At 36.1% G+C, this 15,983-nt stretch overlaps 6 protein-coding genes and 1 non-coding gene across 11 annotated transcripts in view; 3 read left to right on the top strand and 4 right to left on the bottom strand.

Moving 5' to 3' along the window:
* Positions 1-2,643, top strand: part of LOC104764729 (lycopene beta cyclase, chloroplastic) — a 5,126-nt gene extending 2,483 nt beyond the window's left edge. Inside the window, exon 2 of one of the 3 annotated variants that reach the window (XM_019241452.1) lies at positions 1,621-2,643. In XM_019241452.1, coding sequence (XP_019096997.1) covers positions 1,621-2,451 — 831 coding nt within the window. In that variant the 3' untranslated portion in view covers positions 2,452-2,643. Of the gene's footprint in view, positions 1-726 lie in introns of those variants that run through there. The other 2 variants (XM_010488320.2, XM_010488319.2) reach the window with 2 other exon arrangements.
* TRNAS-GCU lies at positions 170-251 on the bottom strand. The gene has a single exon. It is a non-coding gene; the product is annotated as a tRNA-Ser (tRNA).
* Positions 5,522-8,032, bottom strand: LOC104764728 (tubulin-folding cofactor B). Of its 2 annotated transcripts, none has more exons than XM_010488317.2 (9): positions 7,924-8,032; positions 7,704-7,826; positions 7,479-7,630; positions 7,198-7,316; positions 7,005-7,066; positions 6,793-6,834; positions 6,477-6,610; positions 6,169-6,238; positions 5,522-5,782 (listed from the first exon to the last, which is right to left on the bottom strand). In XM_010488317.2, the coding sequence occupies exons 2-9, from the start codon at positions 7,806-7,808 to the stop codon at positions 5,735-5,737; spliced, it is 732 nt and encodes a 243-aa protein (XP_010486619.1). In that variant the 5' UTR covers positions 7,809-7,826; positions 7,924-8,032; the 3' UTR covers positions 5,522-5,734. The 2 variants fall into 2 exon arrangements, with proteins under 2 accessions (XP_010486619.1, XP_010486620.1); XM_010488318.2 differs by having other exon boundaries at positions 7,704-7,840; positions 7,924-8,031.
* On the top strand, positions 8,149-9,606 carry LOC104764726 (ganglioside-induced differentiation-associated protein 2). 2 transcript variants are annotated; one of them, XM_010488316.2, is made up of 3 exons: positions 8,149-8,481; positions 8,769-9,033; positions 9,277-9,606. In XM_010488316.2, exons 1-3 carry the CDS (start codon positions 8,250-8,252, stop codon positions 9,494-9,496), a joined length of 717 nt encoding a protein of 238 aa, XP_010486618.1. In that variant the 5' UTR covers positions 8,149-8,249; the 3' UTR covers positions 9,497-9,606. The 2 variants fall into 2 exon arrangements, with proteins under 2 accessions (XP_010486618.1, XP_019097012.1); XM_019241467.1 differs by having other exon boundaries at positions 9,271-9,592.
* LOC104764725 (probable methyltransferase PMT6) lies at positions 9,646-12,519 on the bottom strand. The gene is made up of 7 exons (XM_010488315.2): positions 12,194-12,519; positions 11,527-11,941; positions 11,167-11,456; positions 10,673-11,053; positions 10,335-10,581; positions 10,087-10,225; positions 9,646-9,980 (listed from the first exon to the last, which is right to left on the bottom strand). Exons 1-7 carry the CDS (start codon positions 12,336-12,338, stop codon positions 9,813-9,815), a joined length of 1,785 nt encoding a protein of 594 aa, XP_010486617.1. The 5' UTR covers positions 12,339-12,519; the 3' UTR covers positions 9,646-9,812.
* On the top strand, positions 12,966-13,396 carry LOC104764724 (defensin-like protein 311). The gene is made up of 2 exons (XM_010488314.1): positions 12,966-13,030; positions 13,108-13,396. The coding sequence occupies exons 1-2, from the start codon at positions 12,982-12,984 to the stop codon at positions 13,320-13,322; spliced, it is 264 nt and encodes an 87-aa protein (XP_010486616.1). The 5' UTR covers positions 12,966-12,981; the 3' UTR covers positions 13,323-13,396.
* Positions 14,156-15,135, bottom strand: LOC104764723 (probable calcium-binding protein CML36). The gene has a single exon (XM_010488313.2). The coding sequence runs from the start codon at positions 15,031-15,033 to the stop codon at positions 14,377-14,379; it is 657 nt and encodes a 218-aa protein (XP_010486615.1). The 5' UTR covers positions 15,034-15,135; the 3' UTR covers positions 14,156-14,376.

The following is a 15,983-nucleotide window of genomic DNA, read 5'->3' as shown; positions in this document are numbered from 1 at the left end:
CTTCTTCTTCTTCTTTTGCAGACTTTTATCTTCTTCTTCTTCTCTTCTTGTTGCTCCATCAAAAAACCCTAGTTTTTTTTCAAAGATTTTCGAAAACAAGTGAGATCCGGCTATGTGATATAATTAACCTAATCTAATAACGTCTTTAAATTAATCCAAAAAATAAATTCGTCGCCTGAGAGATTCGAACTCTCGCGGGAAAATCCCATGTACTTAGCAGGCACACGCCTTAACCACTCGGCCAAAGCGACTTTTTGTTGTTTTGTTAAATCACAAAACATTTTACTATTGCATTACAATTCTGCTTTAGAATTGCAAATAAGTGAAGTAGAAAAATTTGTGTTGAAAATGTTTTAATAAAATTTCATCCAAATTTCTAACTTCAGAGATTTGTCTTATAAAACTACTAATTCACATTTTTTGTGCTTTGTTATAAACTCATAATCATATGCGTAAAAAAGCAAAAATTAAAAGCATATGCATAAAAATCCAAAATTCATATATCTTCCCAAAAAGAATAAAAGTCAAAAAAACTAATTAGACAAATGAAACATTGAACGTGGATAATGAATGAGAAATTCAATAACAACCATGTCCTTAATGCGTAAGCTAGTGGTGGTTACATGAGGTTGCGAGTGACTAATGACCAATAACGCAAACCAAACGGATCACACAAACCGAAAGCTAATAAATATAATTTGGATCAGACCCCACCACTACAGAACCACAAACACATTAGTACAATCACTTAAAGAGAGTCTCATCTCTCTCTCTCTTTCGTGAGAGAAGTAGATAATTGTCTCCATCTCCACGAAGCTTATTGCTTCTGGGTAAGTTTTGTGGTCCTCTTTCATCTTTTTTATAGTATCCATCTTCGCAATCTCTCTAGTTAGATTTATATGTCCGTTTGGTTTTTCTTTATTTCGATTTTGGGGGAATTCGATGGATACTTTGTTGAAATCACCAAACAAGCTCGAATTTTTCGTCCCTCAGTTTCATGGATTTGAGAGATTTAGCAGTAACAATCCAAACCCTTCAAGGGTTAAGCTTGGTTTGAAGAAAAGGGCTATCAGAATTGGCTCTGGTGTTGCGAGTAGTACTAGTGCTGCTCTTTTGGATCTTGTCCCTGAAACCAAGAAGGAGAGTCTTGACTTTGAGCTTCCTTTGTACGACACTTCCAAGAGTCCACTTGTTGATTTGGCTATTGTTGGTGGTGGTCCTGCTGGTTTAGCCGTGGCTCAGCAGGTTTCTGAAGCTGGTCTCTCTGTTTGTTCCATCGATCCTTCTCCCAAGCTTATATGGCCTAACAACTATGGTGTTTGGGTTGATGAGTTTGAGGCTATGGACTTACTTGACTGTCTTGATACCACCTGGTCTGGTGCTGTTGTCTATATTGGTGAAGGTGTCAAGAAAGATTTAAGCAGGCCTTATGGGAGAGTTAACAGGAAACAGCTCAAATCCAAAATGCTTCAGAAATGTATAACCAACGGTGTTAAGTTTCATCAGTCTAAGGTCACTAACGTGGTTCACGAGGAGGAGAACTCTACTGTGGTTTGCAGCGACGGTGTAAAGATTCAGGCTTCTGTGGTTCTTGATGCAACCGGGTTTTCCCGATGCTTGGTTCAGTATGACAAACCGTACAACCCAGGCTACCAAGTAGCTTACGGGATTATAGCTGAGGTCGACAGTCACCCTTTCGATGTTGACAAAATGGTGTTCATGGATTGGAGAGACACACATCTGGACTCATATCCCGAGCTTAAAGAACGGAACAGCAAGATCCCAACGTTCTTGTACGCCATGCCATTTTCTTCCACCCGGATATTTCTTGAAGAAACTTCTCTAGTTGCTAGACCTGGTCTGCGAATGGAAGATATCCAAGAAAGAATGGTTGCTAGACTGAAACATTTGGGGATCAATGTGAAGAGGATTGAAGAAGACGAGCGTTGTGTGATCCCTATGGGAGGTCCTTTACCTGTCTTACCTCAAAGGGTTGTTGGGATTGGTGGGACAGCAGGAATGGTTCATCCTTCAACTGGTTACATGGTAGCTAGGACTCTTGCAGCCGCACCAATAGTTGCAAACGCTATTGTGAGATACCTCGGTTCATCGAGTAGTAACAGCCTGAGAGGGGATCAACTCTCTGCTGAGGTATGGAGAGACTTGTGGCCTATTGAACGGCGTAGACAGAGGGAATTCTTCTGTTTTGGAATGGATATTTTGCTGAAACTCGACTTAGAGGCTACTAGAAGGTTCTTTGATGCATTCTTTGATCTGCAACCTCATTACTGGCATGGATTCTTGTCTTCCAGGCTGTTTCTTCCGGAGCTGTTGTTCTTTGGGTTGTCGCTCTTCTCGCACGCTTCCAATACCTCAAGATTGGAGATCATGACTAAGGGAACTGTTCCTCTTGCTAAGATGATCAACAATTTGGTACAAGATAGAGACTAAGGACCAGAACTTAGATATATTAAGTACATCTGTTCTTTGGTTCTTGGCTCAGTGTTATATCTAGATTGCAAGTCGCCGGATAATTGTGTATAAACCGCAGATCATAAATTGAATCCTTGTGAAATCAAAACTGTTACTAGTTATTCTTCGTTAAAACTAATACTACATAGTGTGCTGTTGTTTCCACCAACTTTTATAGACAAACTCAACTAAATACGGGTATCCAACTTTTATAGACAAACTCAACTAAATACGGGTATATATATGTTTCCTTTTAATGCTTAACTCTAGGTAGCTCTAATATCATATTGCGATTTTATAAATTACGGTTGATGTGCACAGACAGAACATTTGCATTGTCTTGCGTTTGAGTTTATGGCTCTGATCTGATTTATTAATCTTATTAAAATTATTGACTGGTGACATTTTTGTGGTAGATGTTACAGTATGTATTATTTGATTATTATTATTAAAAATATTAGTGAATATATTTCACAAAATTATAAAAAATAAAATAAATAAAAATAATTAAATAATTAAATAATTTTAATATACAAAATGTTAACTAAACTTCTTTGTTACATTGCAAATTAAAAAATTAACTACATGCATGCCATAATATTTACAATCTTATCTTATTTAGGTCTATGCCTATTTTCATTTCAAATGATAATAAAAAATAATAATTTCGGAGAAATAAAATAACTAATTAAAAAGTTATTAAATAAAAAAAACAGTAAAAATTATTTTTATTGATAAATGAATTAAATAAAAACAAAAAGATTTTTTTTTATATTATATAACTGAATTTTCGTTTTTTTAATTAAAAAAAAAATAGATAACTCAACTTACCACATCTTAACTCAGGAAAATTTCAATGATGTTGAATAATGTTTTGAGTTAACAATTTTACAAACGATATAACTCAAAATTGTAATTCAACCATAACACATTGTAACTCAAACTCAACTTTAAAATTTTTAGTTTTGTTGTTGATTGGTAACATTTTTGAATAATCTATGAGTTAAGTCCATAACTCAACTTAACTCAATGGTAACACATGTTACCAATCAAAGCCTATCTTTGTGTCTTTGTCATTTGACAATATTATTTATCTTATAATCCTTTAAGTTTTACAATATTATTTATAATTTTCTGTTTTGACCCCTTTAAAATTACAATTTTTTTTATTTATTTTAGTTTTTATCATATTTTTCTACTATTTTATGTGTTTGACAATATTTTTTTCATGATTTTTAGTCTTTTTATTTGCTTCACCTATAAATATTGAACCTAATTTGTAGCTTTTTTGTAATAAAACAAAGATATATTCTTAGTTTTTTAGCTTTTTTTAATTATGAAATTTTTAAGTTACATTTGGGTCTGCCAACTGGCAACTGGCCTGGTCCAAGAGCTGAAAGGGAGGAATGGCCGCCGATGGGTCCGAAGGAACATCATCATCTCCTGAACTCGACGGTGGTTTGACGACAGTCATTGGCTTGGGGGTCTCCACCAGTACTAGCATGTTCTGAGAGTTGTTGGGAAGGAGGAATTACCGTTGTCGGTGGGTCTGAAGGAAGACCTTGAGCATCCTGAACGGTTGTTTGAGGGTTCTCAATCTCAGCGTTCTCAGCAATTTGACCGTTGGTGTGTGGTAGGAGTCTGAAAAGAGGATGGAAAGAGAAATAAACTTGAACGGGATGAACAGAAACGCCATCAGGGAGGCCAGACACCATTGGAAAATACCCAACTTTCTTTCACAAAAATACAAGAAAAGATATTCTTGCCTGTGGAGTTTAGTAATTTACACATCTACCCCTAATATTTTTCATAAATAATTTTTTTTGTTTGACTTTTATAATTTTCAAAAATAGTGGAAAAAGTCTACTAAAGTTCTATCCATTTCTTTTCTTTTGGAAATCCTTTTATAATTGCAATATCACATTTAAAATTATGTAATCTACTCAAATTTTTAATAAGAAAAAATAAGAGAAATGTTTTTCTCCCTTTCAATTCCAGTTTATAATTTCTTTTTCTTTTTCCTTTTAATTTTCAAAACCATTGGAAAAAACTACAGTCAAACCTCTATAAATTAATACTTGGTAAATTAATATTCTCTATAAATTAATAAATTTCTCTGGTCCCAAATTGGAACCAGTGTAATTTTGGATATAATTTGATAATATAATAAAATAATAATTTTTTTGAAAATTCTTTGTAAATATATGGTCCGAACAATAGTATAAATTAATAATTATATAAAATTATCGAAATATATGCATATATATGAACATTAATTTTTGTTAGACCTCATTTCTAATATTTTTACTATATAAAAAACTTTTAGTTTTCTCATCAAAACATAAAAATTGTTATTTTCCTTGTAATTGATTATATAAAAATATTATTTATAACAATTAAATCTTAGTTTAACTTTTTTTTTTTAAAGTTACCTAATATGGACAATCTCTCTATAAATTAATAATTATTAATTTATCGATAAAATAAAACCTTTATAAATTAATAAATTTCTGTAAAGTTTTTATCCATCAAACGTTCTTTCCCAAAAATACAAGAAAGGATATTCTCGCCTTTGGTAATCATTTCTTTGCATATAGTCTAGTATCATATGCATCAGCTTAATTAGCATGAACCATTATATGCGCTTACTTAATAAATTGTAAGTATGGTCATACTTGTCATACTTTGCATATAGTCTAGCCATACTTGTCACTATGGTAATCATTTCTTTGCATATGCATCAGTAGATATATTCATTAGTGTTTTCATATACTTACATACATGACCAGAACTGCTTCACTTGGTCAAGAAGTAACCTCCAAACTTACATAAATCGAAAAAATTAACCTAAAGTTTGAAGCTTTCATGATCTAAACTCGACGGTCTAGGAATTTTGATGCTCTTTGAGCTTTGTATCTATGAAAAGCAACTTCAAAATAAAGAAAAGTATCTGTGTTATGGAATCAAGAACTGTGGACTTGCAGACGGTACCGGAAGAGTTAGTACGTGAGCAGGCTGTACTAGACCTAGCAAATTGCAAGTCGTCGGATAATTGTGTATAAACCGCAGATCATAAATTGAATCCTTGTGAAATCAAACTGTTACTAGTTATTCTTCGTTAAAACTAATACATAGTGTGCTGCAGTGTGTTTTCACCAACTTTTGTAAAACCCAAAACTTGAGGCAAGATAAGATAAAAGAGTGGATGAAACTCCTTCCCATCCTTTTCCAGTTATACTGGTTTGATGCGTCCGTGAAAATCTTATATTTCATCTTCCTCAAAAGGGTCTCTTTCTGGATAATCACCAACCTGCACGCCAATATCAAGTTCATGAGTAGCAGAAATTGGTTTTCTTATTCAGTCTATCCAACCAATTACTTAAACGAGGTTAAGTGCTAAGGAACCAAGCCATTCCAAACCATGTCCAGTAAGTCAAACTCCCCCAAAAGTTAGGTTGAGAGTGATAATAATACCCTTACGGATTTGCTAGTTCTATAGCTTACCTAATATGAACAACTTGGAAAGGTAAAAAACAACATGCGTTGACATCTCTTTGAGAACCAGCAAATTCTACTATACAACGGATAATGTAGAGTGGCTAAACCAGTTCGATTCTATGAAATGTAATAGGTCATTTCACAGGCAGAATGAAATAGGTAACTGTGAATGCTAAGACCTTCGAGAAAACAAAGTACCTTTACTTTGTCAGGCCTGACCATACCACCATGAAGCGGAGGGCACTCAAAGAATCTTGTTCCTTTCACCCTGCAAATGTAAGCCAGTATTAATTATGTGGGAACTGACAACCGAGCTTCCACAGAATGTAACCATGATGTTAAGAAAAAGTGTATACAAGATTAAGATGTTTAAATTGATACTAGCACATAAACATGAGCTGAAACTGAAACGTTCCAGAAGCAAGAAAGGACTTTTACTTCAATTTGTGATAAGAGTTTAACGTCAATAAATATAAACTAGCATCAAGACGAAAGAATTAACATACATGCCATCATGTTTTCCAAGGGGTTCATCATACTGAATTCCAACCCAATAGCCAGGACCCAACGACTCTGCTCGTCCAACATATTTGACCATTCCTCTTTTCTCCCCAGGCTCAATTTGGCATCTATCTTCCACCTTAATATTTGACGGCGATGGTTAAATTAAATTAGAAGCATAACAAGTTGAGAAAGAGCAGAACCAGAAAGGTCAGGTCTCACAACAAAGTTAACAGGAAAACTGGCTGACTAGCTCTTCAGTTTAAGGACAAATAACATTGGTATTGGCCCAGAGATCTTCCATATAAAAAACGGACTAACCTTGAAATTTGCACAGAGATCTTCCATATGGTTCTCCTTCGTCTGTTGAAAGGATAAAATTGGAAGAAGAAACATAAGAACAATTGTATTCTTGAAGGACTTACTCGACCCCAAAAACTTCTCCCAGTGACTAAGCTAAAAGCTTCAGTTTCGTTGAAAGTTTGACAAGAAGCAACTGTTTGGCTTATATTGATATAATCGTTTTGTCATACCTTAGCCTCAGCAGCAACCGGATTTTGAGACACTCTTTTTTCTTTGAATTTCCTAAAACTGTCTGGAATTTGAAAACAAGAACATATACAACCCATCAGAGGAAATTGGCGGTGCTCCAACATATATTCAAAGTCACTTGATAGACAAACTTGTCTCCATTGCGAGACCGATTGTATGTAGTAGAGAACTTACCAGTTCGTTTAGCATAATCTTCCTCTGAGATATTATACTTCTCAACCAATGACGTATCTTCAAGCCAGCCTCCAGTTGTGACAGAAGAGGGATCAAGATCTATGATGTGTAAGCGAAACCTATAGAAAGCAGCAGAAAAGAACAATCAGATAAACTGATGAAACAAGAAGAATCCATCAATCTAAATAGAGTTTCATCGAGTCAAAATTGGCTCCAAGTTCTCTAAATGAGCAAACTTTAGGCAAATGGCTACAAAGCTATTAGGGGAAAACAGAAGTTACCCATCAAAAGGGGAGAAGAAACCAAGGGGTCTAGCATCATCACTGAGGAGTGCAACCTTTGAGCCAGTGTCATCATAAAGCTCTAAAGCCATGGAATTAACAGATGTACCACATTTCTTCCATAGCTTTTCTTTCACAGCTTCTACACTCATCTACAGAACAAATCAGAGCTTTAGAGATAGCACTACTACAAGAGTTGGTGAATTGTTTTGTGTCGAGACTCACTTGCGGAGAGAAACGAACATCAGCAGAGAAGCTTTTAAGGTTGGAGTGAGTAATGTGCAGATGTACAGAGTCATCTCCTTCCATCTGTAAAAGCGAAGTCGCCATCTTTTCACCTCACTAGACCTGACAATATAACTCTGTTCAATCACTTTATCTCTCGATGAATTCCAAAAAAATCAAATTCGACTTTTTCTCGATTTGAATAACATAAAACACTTACCTTTCTTTGCTGATCTTGGAGCAAAGAGTTCGACTTTGTCAGAACTCGAATCGAATCTCGCCGGATCGGAGCTGAGAATGAAATCAGAGAGACGATTTAAGTAAGAAACGACGTCGTTTTTGTACTGTTTAAAAAAAAAAAGCTCGCTCATAAGACTTGTTTAGATTTTAGCCACGTGTGCAGTCGTACTGTGTACTCGCCCGCAGATTAGTAAAAAGTCTTTATACGCAGCCAATGATTACAATAGAGGACACGGCGAGAGGAACAAAAAAAAAGGTAAGAAGATCACCGTGACGACGACGAGGTGGAGGAGGAATATTCCGGCGATGGCTGAAGATTTTTCGGTGGTTGTGTTGGCTTCTGATCTTGGAATTGACGCTCGACCGTTCTTAACGAGAACCGATGAGGTTGATGAACAAGAGAATTGGCATGATTGTCCTCAATACTTAGGAGATGATGAAGATTTCTCCGATCTCGATCTCCTCCAGTTCTTTACACTCCAGGGCTTGGATAAGTCCGGTCATCGGATTTTTCGCATCGTCGGAAAGTATTTCCCTGGTAAAATCACACTGTGACACTACACAACTTTTATAAATTGGGTCTTAAGATATTGTGATTAAGGTTTATAACTTGAATTCAACAGTTGATCTTCTGATTAATGTTTTTGGTGTTGTTATTTGTGTAAGCTAATGATGATGATCCGTTTTGGTTAAGTTTAGATAACGTTTGTTCATGTCTTCTGTCTACATGGTGGATATGTTATAGCTTTTGCTTTTGCTTTTGTCGATTAAGTTTTGATTTGATTTTTGTTTTCTAACTGATTTTTTTTTGTGTATGATACGCAGCTCGTGCTGTGAGTGCAGAGCGGCTGAAGAAGTATATATTCCAGAAGATAAGCAACCAATGTCCTGAAGGACCGTTCTGTTTGGTTTACATGCACAGCACAGTGCAAAAGGACGATAACTCACCGGGTATTACCATCTTAAGATGGATCTACGAGGACCTTCCTTCGGATATCAAAGACAGGCTTCAAGTTGTTTACTTCATCCACCCTGGTCTTCGTTCCAGACTTGTCATTGCTACTCTTGGCCGCCTTCTTCTTAGTGGAGGGTAATCATTTCTTTTCATATGCATCACTAGATTTATTAAGTAACCTCCCACTTACATAATCGAATATTGAACCTAAAGTTTGAAGCTTTCATGATCTAACCTAAAGTGTAGGAATTTGATGTTCTTTGAGCTTGTCTCTGTGAAAAGCAACTTTAAACGGTTGTGGGATCTAAGATTACTTTTGGAATCAAGAACTGTGGACTGAACTGTTTTTGTGAAAACAATATTTCTTTCAAGTTGCAGACTGTACTGGAAGATCAAGTATGTGAGCAGGTTGCAGTACCTTTGGGACGAAATAAAGAAAGGCCAGGTGGAAATTCCCGAGTTTGTGAACAATCACGACAATGTGCTCGAGCATAGACCATTAACAGACTATGGAATCGAACCGGATCCTTTCCACTTAAGCGAGGTTCAATCTTCATCGCTCTCGCTCAACCGCTACGAGAACAGATGGGTCTCATAGTACATTTTTTATCTCTGTTGTATAGAGCAATCGAAAGTACTACTAAACACTCCCTCATGTTTCAATCTGGTTTTGATTGTTTTTGAACCGAACCAACCAGTACCTAGTCAGATATAGTATCTGTAATCATTTTGGTTTGGTAAAGAAGATTGAGCCAAGGAAGAAGCCGGTTCACAGGTTATAAAAAAAACAAAACTGTAGAATGAAATATTATACAAGTATTGCTTGCAGTCGGAGTAGAGTAGAGAGATCCCCACCTAATATCTAATTAGACCCAATAGAGTATATTTACTGTAAAACTATCATCAGCTATAAGCTATTCAAATGAGATTGCCCAGAATCTCTTTCTGCAAAACAGAACATTCTCTGTTATCTTCTTGTCTTTGTTTTCAAGCTGATGAGTTTCCACTTCCCACAAGAATTTTGGAGCCAAGTCTCGGATCCTCGAGATTAAAGATTCCTCGTCTCTTATTATGACAAACCCCTGCCCAACCCGAAAAAAACTCTCATTAATATATGATCTGTTAAAGGACCAGACCCGCAAAGTGTTATTGATTCAACAATAATTTAATGTCATCAAAGGTAGGTACCTGAGGACGAACTATGCGGTCCATCTCAAGCATGATATCCTCTAGCAAACAACCATCTCCGTAGCTTTGGTAGTGAGAGAAGACATGGTCGGAATGCAGCAAATCATAAGTGCGTGGATATGTTGAGAACGGCCCACACCTAAGACATGTTTTATTTTTAGTTAAGTGGTACTAACTGATGCTTGGCAAGGATCAGAAACAAAAACAAAACAATTTTTTGATAGACTAGAAGTACTATATCAGCTTACCAATCATGGAAAGCGCCATTTAAGCCTCTTTCAAAAATTGCAGGCAAGGTATCATTCATGGTTGCAGGTACTGTGTTCATTACCCAAACAGGATACGAATTCATAGCTGCACCAAACCCACCAATGAATGCGTTCATGTCCATCACATTCCGCATCTCAGTCTCATTCACATTCATTAACCTCCGGTAATGATTCACTTGTTCTCTCCAGAAGACTGTATCTGATTTATATTCATCTTCACTGATGCCTGAATGAAAAGTTTTTGGCTAAAGTTGTTAGGAATCTAACAGAACATAATGTCACCTCTTCAATGATTTTGATCAGCATAAGAAATGTACCTAGTTTTCTTAGAGTCCCCGGATACGCAGCAAGACGTTCAGCTATAGAAGAGGGTCTCTCTTCTGTTTGTCCACTACTAACTTGCACACAATCTTTAAGAGGAACTTTCCAAGATGGTTTTAAAACATCTTCCACATGACATAAACTAATGAGCTTTAGTTCTGCATTCTGCTTAAGACAGACCTCGTTCTCTTCTTTAATCCATATTGCAGTCTGTACCTCCCGGGAAATGAGCTTCCAGCACATTGCACTAGTTAAATTAACTAATTTATCCCAAATCATAGGATACTCTTTATCCTTTCTGTAAGCTGGTGGTGATGAATACACGAAGTATCCATTGGGTCGGAGAAGACGATGAACTTCTTTAAGTAAGAGGCCATCTGAGGAATCATGTTGAAACATTATCATAAATACTACTTACTGAGAAAGCCAGCACAAAGCTATCACTGCAAGCAGAAGTCAACTTGTTTAACCAAGAATATACAGTACATACCATTTGCATGCCAGTCAACACGACATCTCGAACAATGAACCATCTCAAACGAGGCTGCAGGATAAGGCATTTGTTTGGTGGCAACAGCGGAAATCATTGCACCAATACCTCTTTCCAATGCAAACTGAATCTGGTTTTCATTACTATCTTTGGGAGCAAACGACATTGTCTGTATACCTAAAGGAAGAAGATAAGCCGCAAAGCTGGCAACTCCACAGCCAGCATCAAGAACTTGTACCACCCCAGCTGAACGCAAGTCACCTGTTTCGTTAGTAATCATATTCCCCAACCTGAAGATAACATACAAAAATCAGTGCACATAAACGTTCACAGGGTATATAGAAGCTCATAAATTCCTACCTCTGTATGTATTCTGCAGCTCCATGCTTAAAATTAGTACCACCACCAGGGAACCACCAAAACTGACCTTGTTTATGCACCCAGTTTTGCCCACTTTGAACTTGAGCAAGATGAGTATGATTCACATTACTTCTCCAAACATAGTCTCTACTGGTTGGCCATCTTATAGGTATCTTATAATCATTTGGCGGAGGTACCAAGCAAAAGAGGCGCTGCTCGAGTGACGGGCAATGACTTTCGAGCTCTTCTCTTCTAGAGAGATTCAAGGTAGGAAACAGCTGATGCACATAATTGACATTGTGACAAGGGATATACTCATTAAACTCCAATGGACACACATTCACCCCAGTTTCAGGTATCAGTAGTGGTAATCTTCTGTAAGTAAGCTCGATTTTGTTTGTAAATTTCGAAGAAGCTACAAACAACAACAACACCATATTGTTAAATATATTAATCCTTTTGACTTCAATTTCGTAGGAGCAACTTTAACCACACAAGAAAACAATTCACCAAGACAAGAATTGAGCATCCAGAGACCAAAACTTAATCAAACCACGCAAATTAATTCCAAGAGAATCCAAAACGTAACGCATGTAGAGGAAAAACAAAAAATTGAAGAATGAAGAACAGAGAGATCAGAGAGAGAGAGAGAGAGAGAGAGAGAGACCAGATTGAGAAGAAGGTTGAGAGAGGAAAATGGGTTGGTTGTTTCCGAAGAGAGAGCCAGTGTAAAATGATCCAACCATGAGAAAAAGAGCCAACATTATCGTCTGCCCTGATCTCGCTGCACCAAATACACAAGAACCTCCCATCGTTATTTTCTCTCGCTCTCTCTTCTTTCTTCTTCTTTAACTTCAAAGAACAATTATCGCTTCTTCGTCTTCTTCCTCGGGATTCTCGTTGATGATACTTTTACTTTCGAGTTTTGAGTTCAACAACCTAACCTATCAAGTAAGCAGAGAGAGACCTTCTTCACAGCCTCCTAGACTTTGTCACGTCCTCCTCTCACTTTAGACGTGTCAATACAAAAATTTATTAGATAATTTTTTTGAGCTATTTGAAACGGGTCTAGTAAGCTTTTAAAACCACATGAAATTTTTGAGACCAGCCCGATTGATTAAATATGCGCCACACCCAAACAAGAGAAAAGAAAATGTTAATTTTTAGTGATTAATGAGATCGATTTGAATAGTTATGATACTTTATTTGACAATAACTTTTATATCGTAATCTCTATAAATCAGTTTTTGGAAATAACCACTGATTGAAAAGGGTATATTATATTTGGTTGACAAACGAATAAGGAAATAATTTTACTTTCTTTCCAATTATTTATTGGACAAAGTCTTGAGCAAAGACTAAACCATAGTACTCACAAGTTGTATAAATGGAAGGAACTGCTATGAATCCAAAATCATCTTCAAGTCAAACATAAAAAAGTACTAAGAAAAAAAAATGGAGAAAATTTCAGCATTCTTCATCATTCTCGTCCTTGTCTCGTCGTGTAAGTTAGTACACTCGTAGTTTCCACTTTTCAATATCAATCCTTAGTTAACTTGCTTATACTAATTCGTTGAACAGGCATGGTGACAATGAGTGTTGGAGATATATGTCAAACGGACAGAGATTGTGTGGAGATTGGGATTCCAAGATGTAAGAATGGCAAGATGCCAATTTGTTACAACGGATATTGCAGCTGTTTCGCTAGAAGGCGTTTTACTCCTCCTCCTCCTCCTCCTCCTCCTCCTCACTCTTCTACTCTAAACTCTCCTTCATCATCAACCTCGAAATTCTGATCTGATTTCATATATATTAATGAATCTTGATGCAACTTTTTTTTTTTTTCCCATGCAGCATATTTATGTTTATCTTTTTCTAATCATTTTTAGGGATAAAAACACTCCTTGATGGCTTCATTATTAGATCCTCTCCATACATCTCCCATCTACGAATCATAGTGAAACTCAGACTGCTAACAAGTTTTAGCACGAAGAGTGTATAAACTTAAAATAGTTAGAAGAGTTAACAAAATAATGACAGGTTCTTATTAAATCAGACGTTTATGTATAAAAAAATTGTTTTTAGGTATTCAATATCAAACGTAATCATAAACTTTACATTATAAAGGAGCTGCGTTAACTTGACCAATTTGGTTAATTTGATATACAGATAACTAAATATTATACTAAAAATGGCAGTAGACAAAAAAAAAATGGACAAAAAGATCTTTATATATTCAAAGGAAGAACATGCCTTTGAGGAATCTGACAAATTTGGACCATTGTTGTTTGTTTACCCACTTAATCGATTAATGGAATATACACTTTTAAAAAAATTATTGAAACTTCTGGTGCCATCACAGTCACATGTTCTCTCACTCTATTAATGGTATAGATGAATTTTTGACCGATTAAAAATACATGTTTCCAAAAACGACAATTAACTAAGAAAGCTGCAGACTCTGTAAATTCTCGAATCTAAAATGCATCTTAAGAACAAAAAATTTTAAAAAATTGAAGGAGATGATTAGATCTTTACAGTTTAGACATAGATTCTCCAATTTTTTTAAAAAAATTTGTAATCTCAAAACTAATTTAATTAAAAGCTATGTAAAAACAGAGAGAAGATGTAAAGTGGAAAGATCAGTCTCAATATTGCACCATCACTTCATTCAGATTCCAGAATATAAACATCAAACGTCAAAGATCCCTACTAATCTCAAGAAAAACAAACGATACTCATACTCATAACCCTAAAACAAGGGCAAAAAGAGCTTCTTCATAGTAACAGAACCACAAAAAAAAAAACAGAGTAAGCAAAAAAAAAACGAAGAGGAGGAAGAGAGAGAGATCAACGCTGAAGATCCATCATCATTCGTGAGAACTCAGTGAAGCAAACGAAACCGTCACCGTCCTCGTCAACATCTGCTATCATACGCTTACAATCATCTAACGTGCACCGCTCATCTCCGATGGTCGAAAAGACTCTTAAAAGCTCCTCAGCTGAGATCAAACCGTCACGATCCGCGTCAAAGAACTCGAACGTCTCCTTCATCTCAGCAGAGTCACGAGACGGATCCAAAGAGAGTACTACACGGCTCGCCAGCTCTTCTAAACGGATGGTACCGTCGTCTCCCTCGCAACCCACCTCTTTGATCATAACGTTGATCTCATCCTCCGTCAATGGATCAGGACCGAGACGGGTAAGCAACGACTCAAGATCGTGTCTGGAGATGGCTCCGTCGTTGTCTCTGTCGATCAGCTTAAACGCTTGGAGGATCTCGACGTACGAGTAAGGAGGAGGAGAAGGGTTGCAAGAAACCTCAGGGAGAATGCTAGTAGGCGTAACGGAGCCGCCGCCTCCTCCGTCACAGGATTTGTTAAGAATACAGTCTTGGCCGGAAGAAGAGGAAGCGGATCCGAAGGAAGAAGCGGGGGATTTGGAAACTGTGGAACGGTCTTTGGATCTGAGGAAGAAACGTTTTGGATTAAGTTTGGCGAGTTTCATATTGGAAGAGAATGTTTATGTGTTTGTGATTTGATTTGATGGGTGAGATGAAGAAGAGAAAAGGTGAGAAAGTGAATAAATGTGGGGGGCAGTGAAGAGTGATGAGTTACCCTATTGGCAATTTCCTGGAAGTTTCCTACTGAACCAACTTTATCTTTGTTTTAATCTTTAGTTTAATGTAACTGTACTTGGTTAGATTAACCGAATAGTACGTTTTTTTCGTTGTCTTTAGTTACGTGTTTCTAGGATCTTTTTGGATAAAAATATCTTTGCCAAAAATTGAATATATCTATGTATTTCAAAAGTTTCTGAGATTAAATATTTCTTAATCTCATAAACATATATACACACAAGTACACAATTGACTGACTGACACACATATCCTTTGAGTATAGATTTTTTTTTTTTAGGATGAATGTTGAATATCATCAAATATCATAATCCTGATTGGTGACATTTGCTAGCGGATATAGTATTTCAAACTTATATAACGTAGTCATATAATTAAAATTTTAATTCTTCTTGTTTCGTTATAGTTTCAAAAGTAATTTTACCGTTAAAAGTAAAACTTTCCTATATATGTGTGTTTTAAATTTTGTTTTATTAAAGCTTGCTGATTTTTTCTTTTTTAATTAAGGGATGTTGAAAATAAATCCAGTAGCTATAAAATTGGATAAAATTATCCACCTGTCCATTTTTTTTTTTATGTGTGAGAAGGGCAGTCCAATTTTTCCGCCGATCAAATGCGTAGATTTGTTGGCTAAAAATAATCATCTGACCGACCTACTCCTAAAAATTTCCATAACTATACTTATAATTTAGTTTTCGACGTAATTAATTACACTTTTAACCTATAGCTATAGAGTCACACCTCCAGAGGTTGTTGTATATTCAAAACTTCAACATCTCGAGGCGAACATATACCAAGTTACCACTGTATTTATAAGTAT

The sequence above is a fragment of the Camelina sativa genome, chromosome 19 (assembly GCF_000633955.1).
Source record: "Camelina sativa cultivar DH55 chromosome 19, Cs, whole genome shotgun sequence".
NCBI lineage: Eukaryota > Viridiplantae > Streptophyta > Magnoliopsida > Brassicales > Brassicaceae > Camelina > Camelina sativa.
This window is presented reverse-complemented; position numbering and strand designations above follow the sequence as displayed.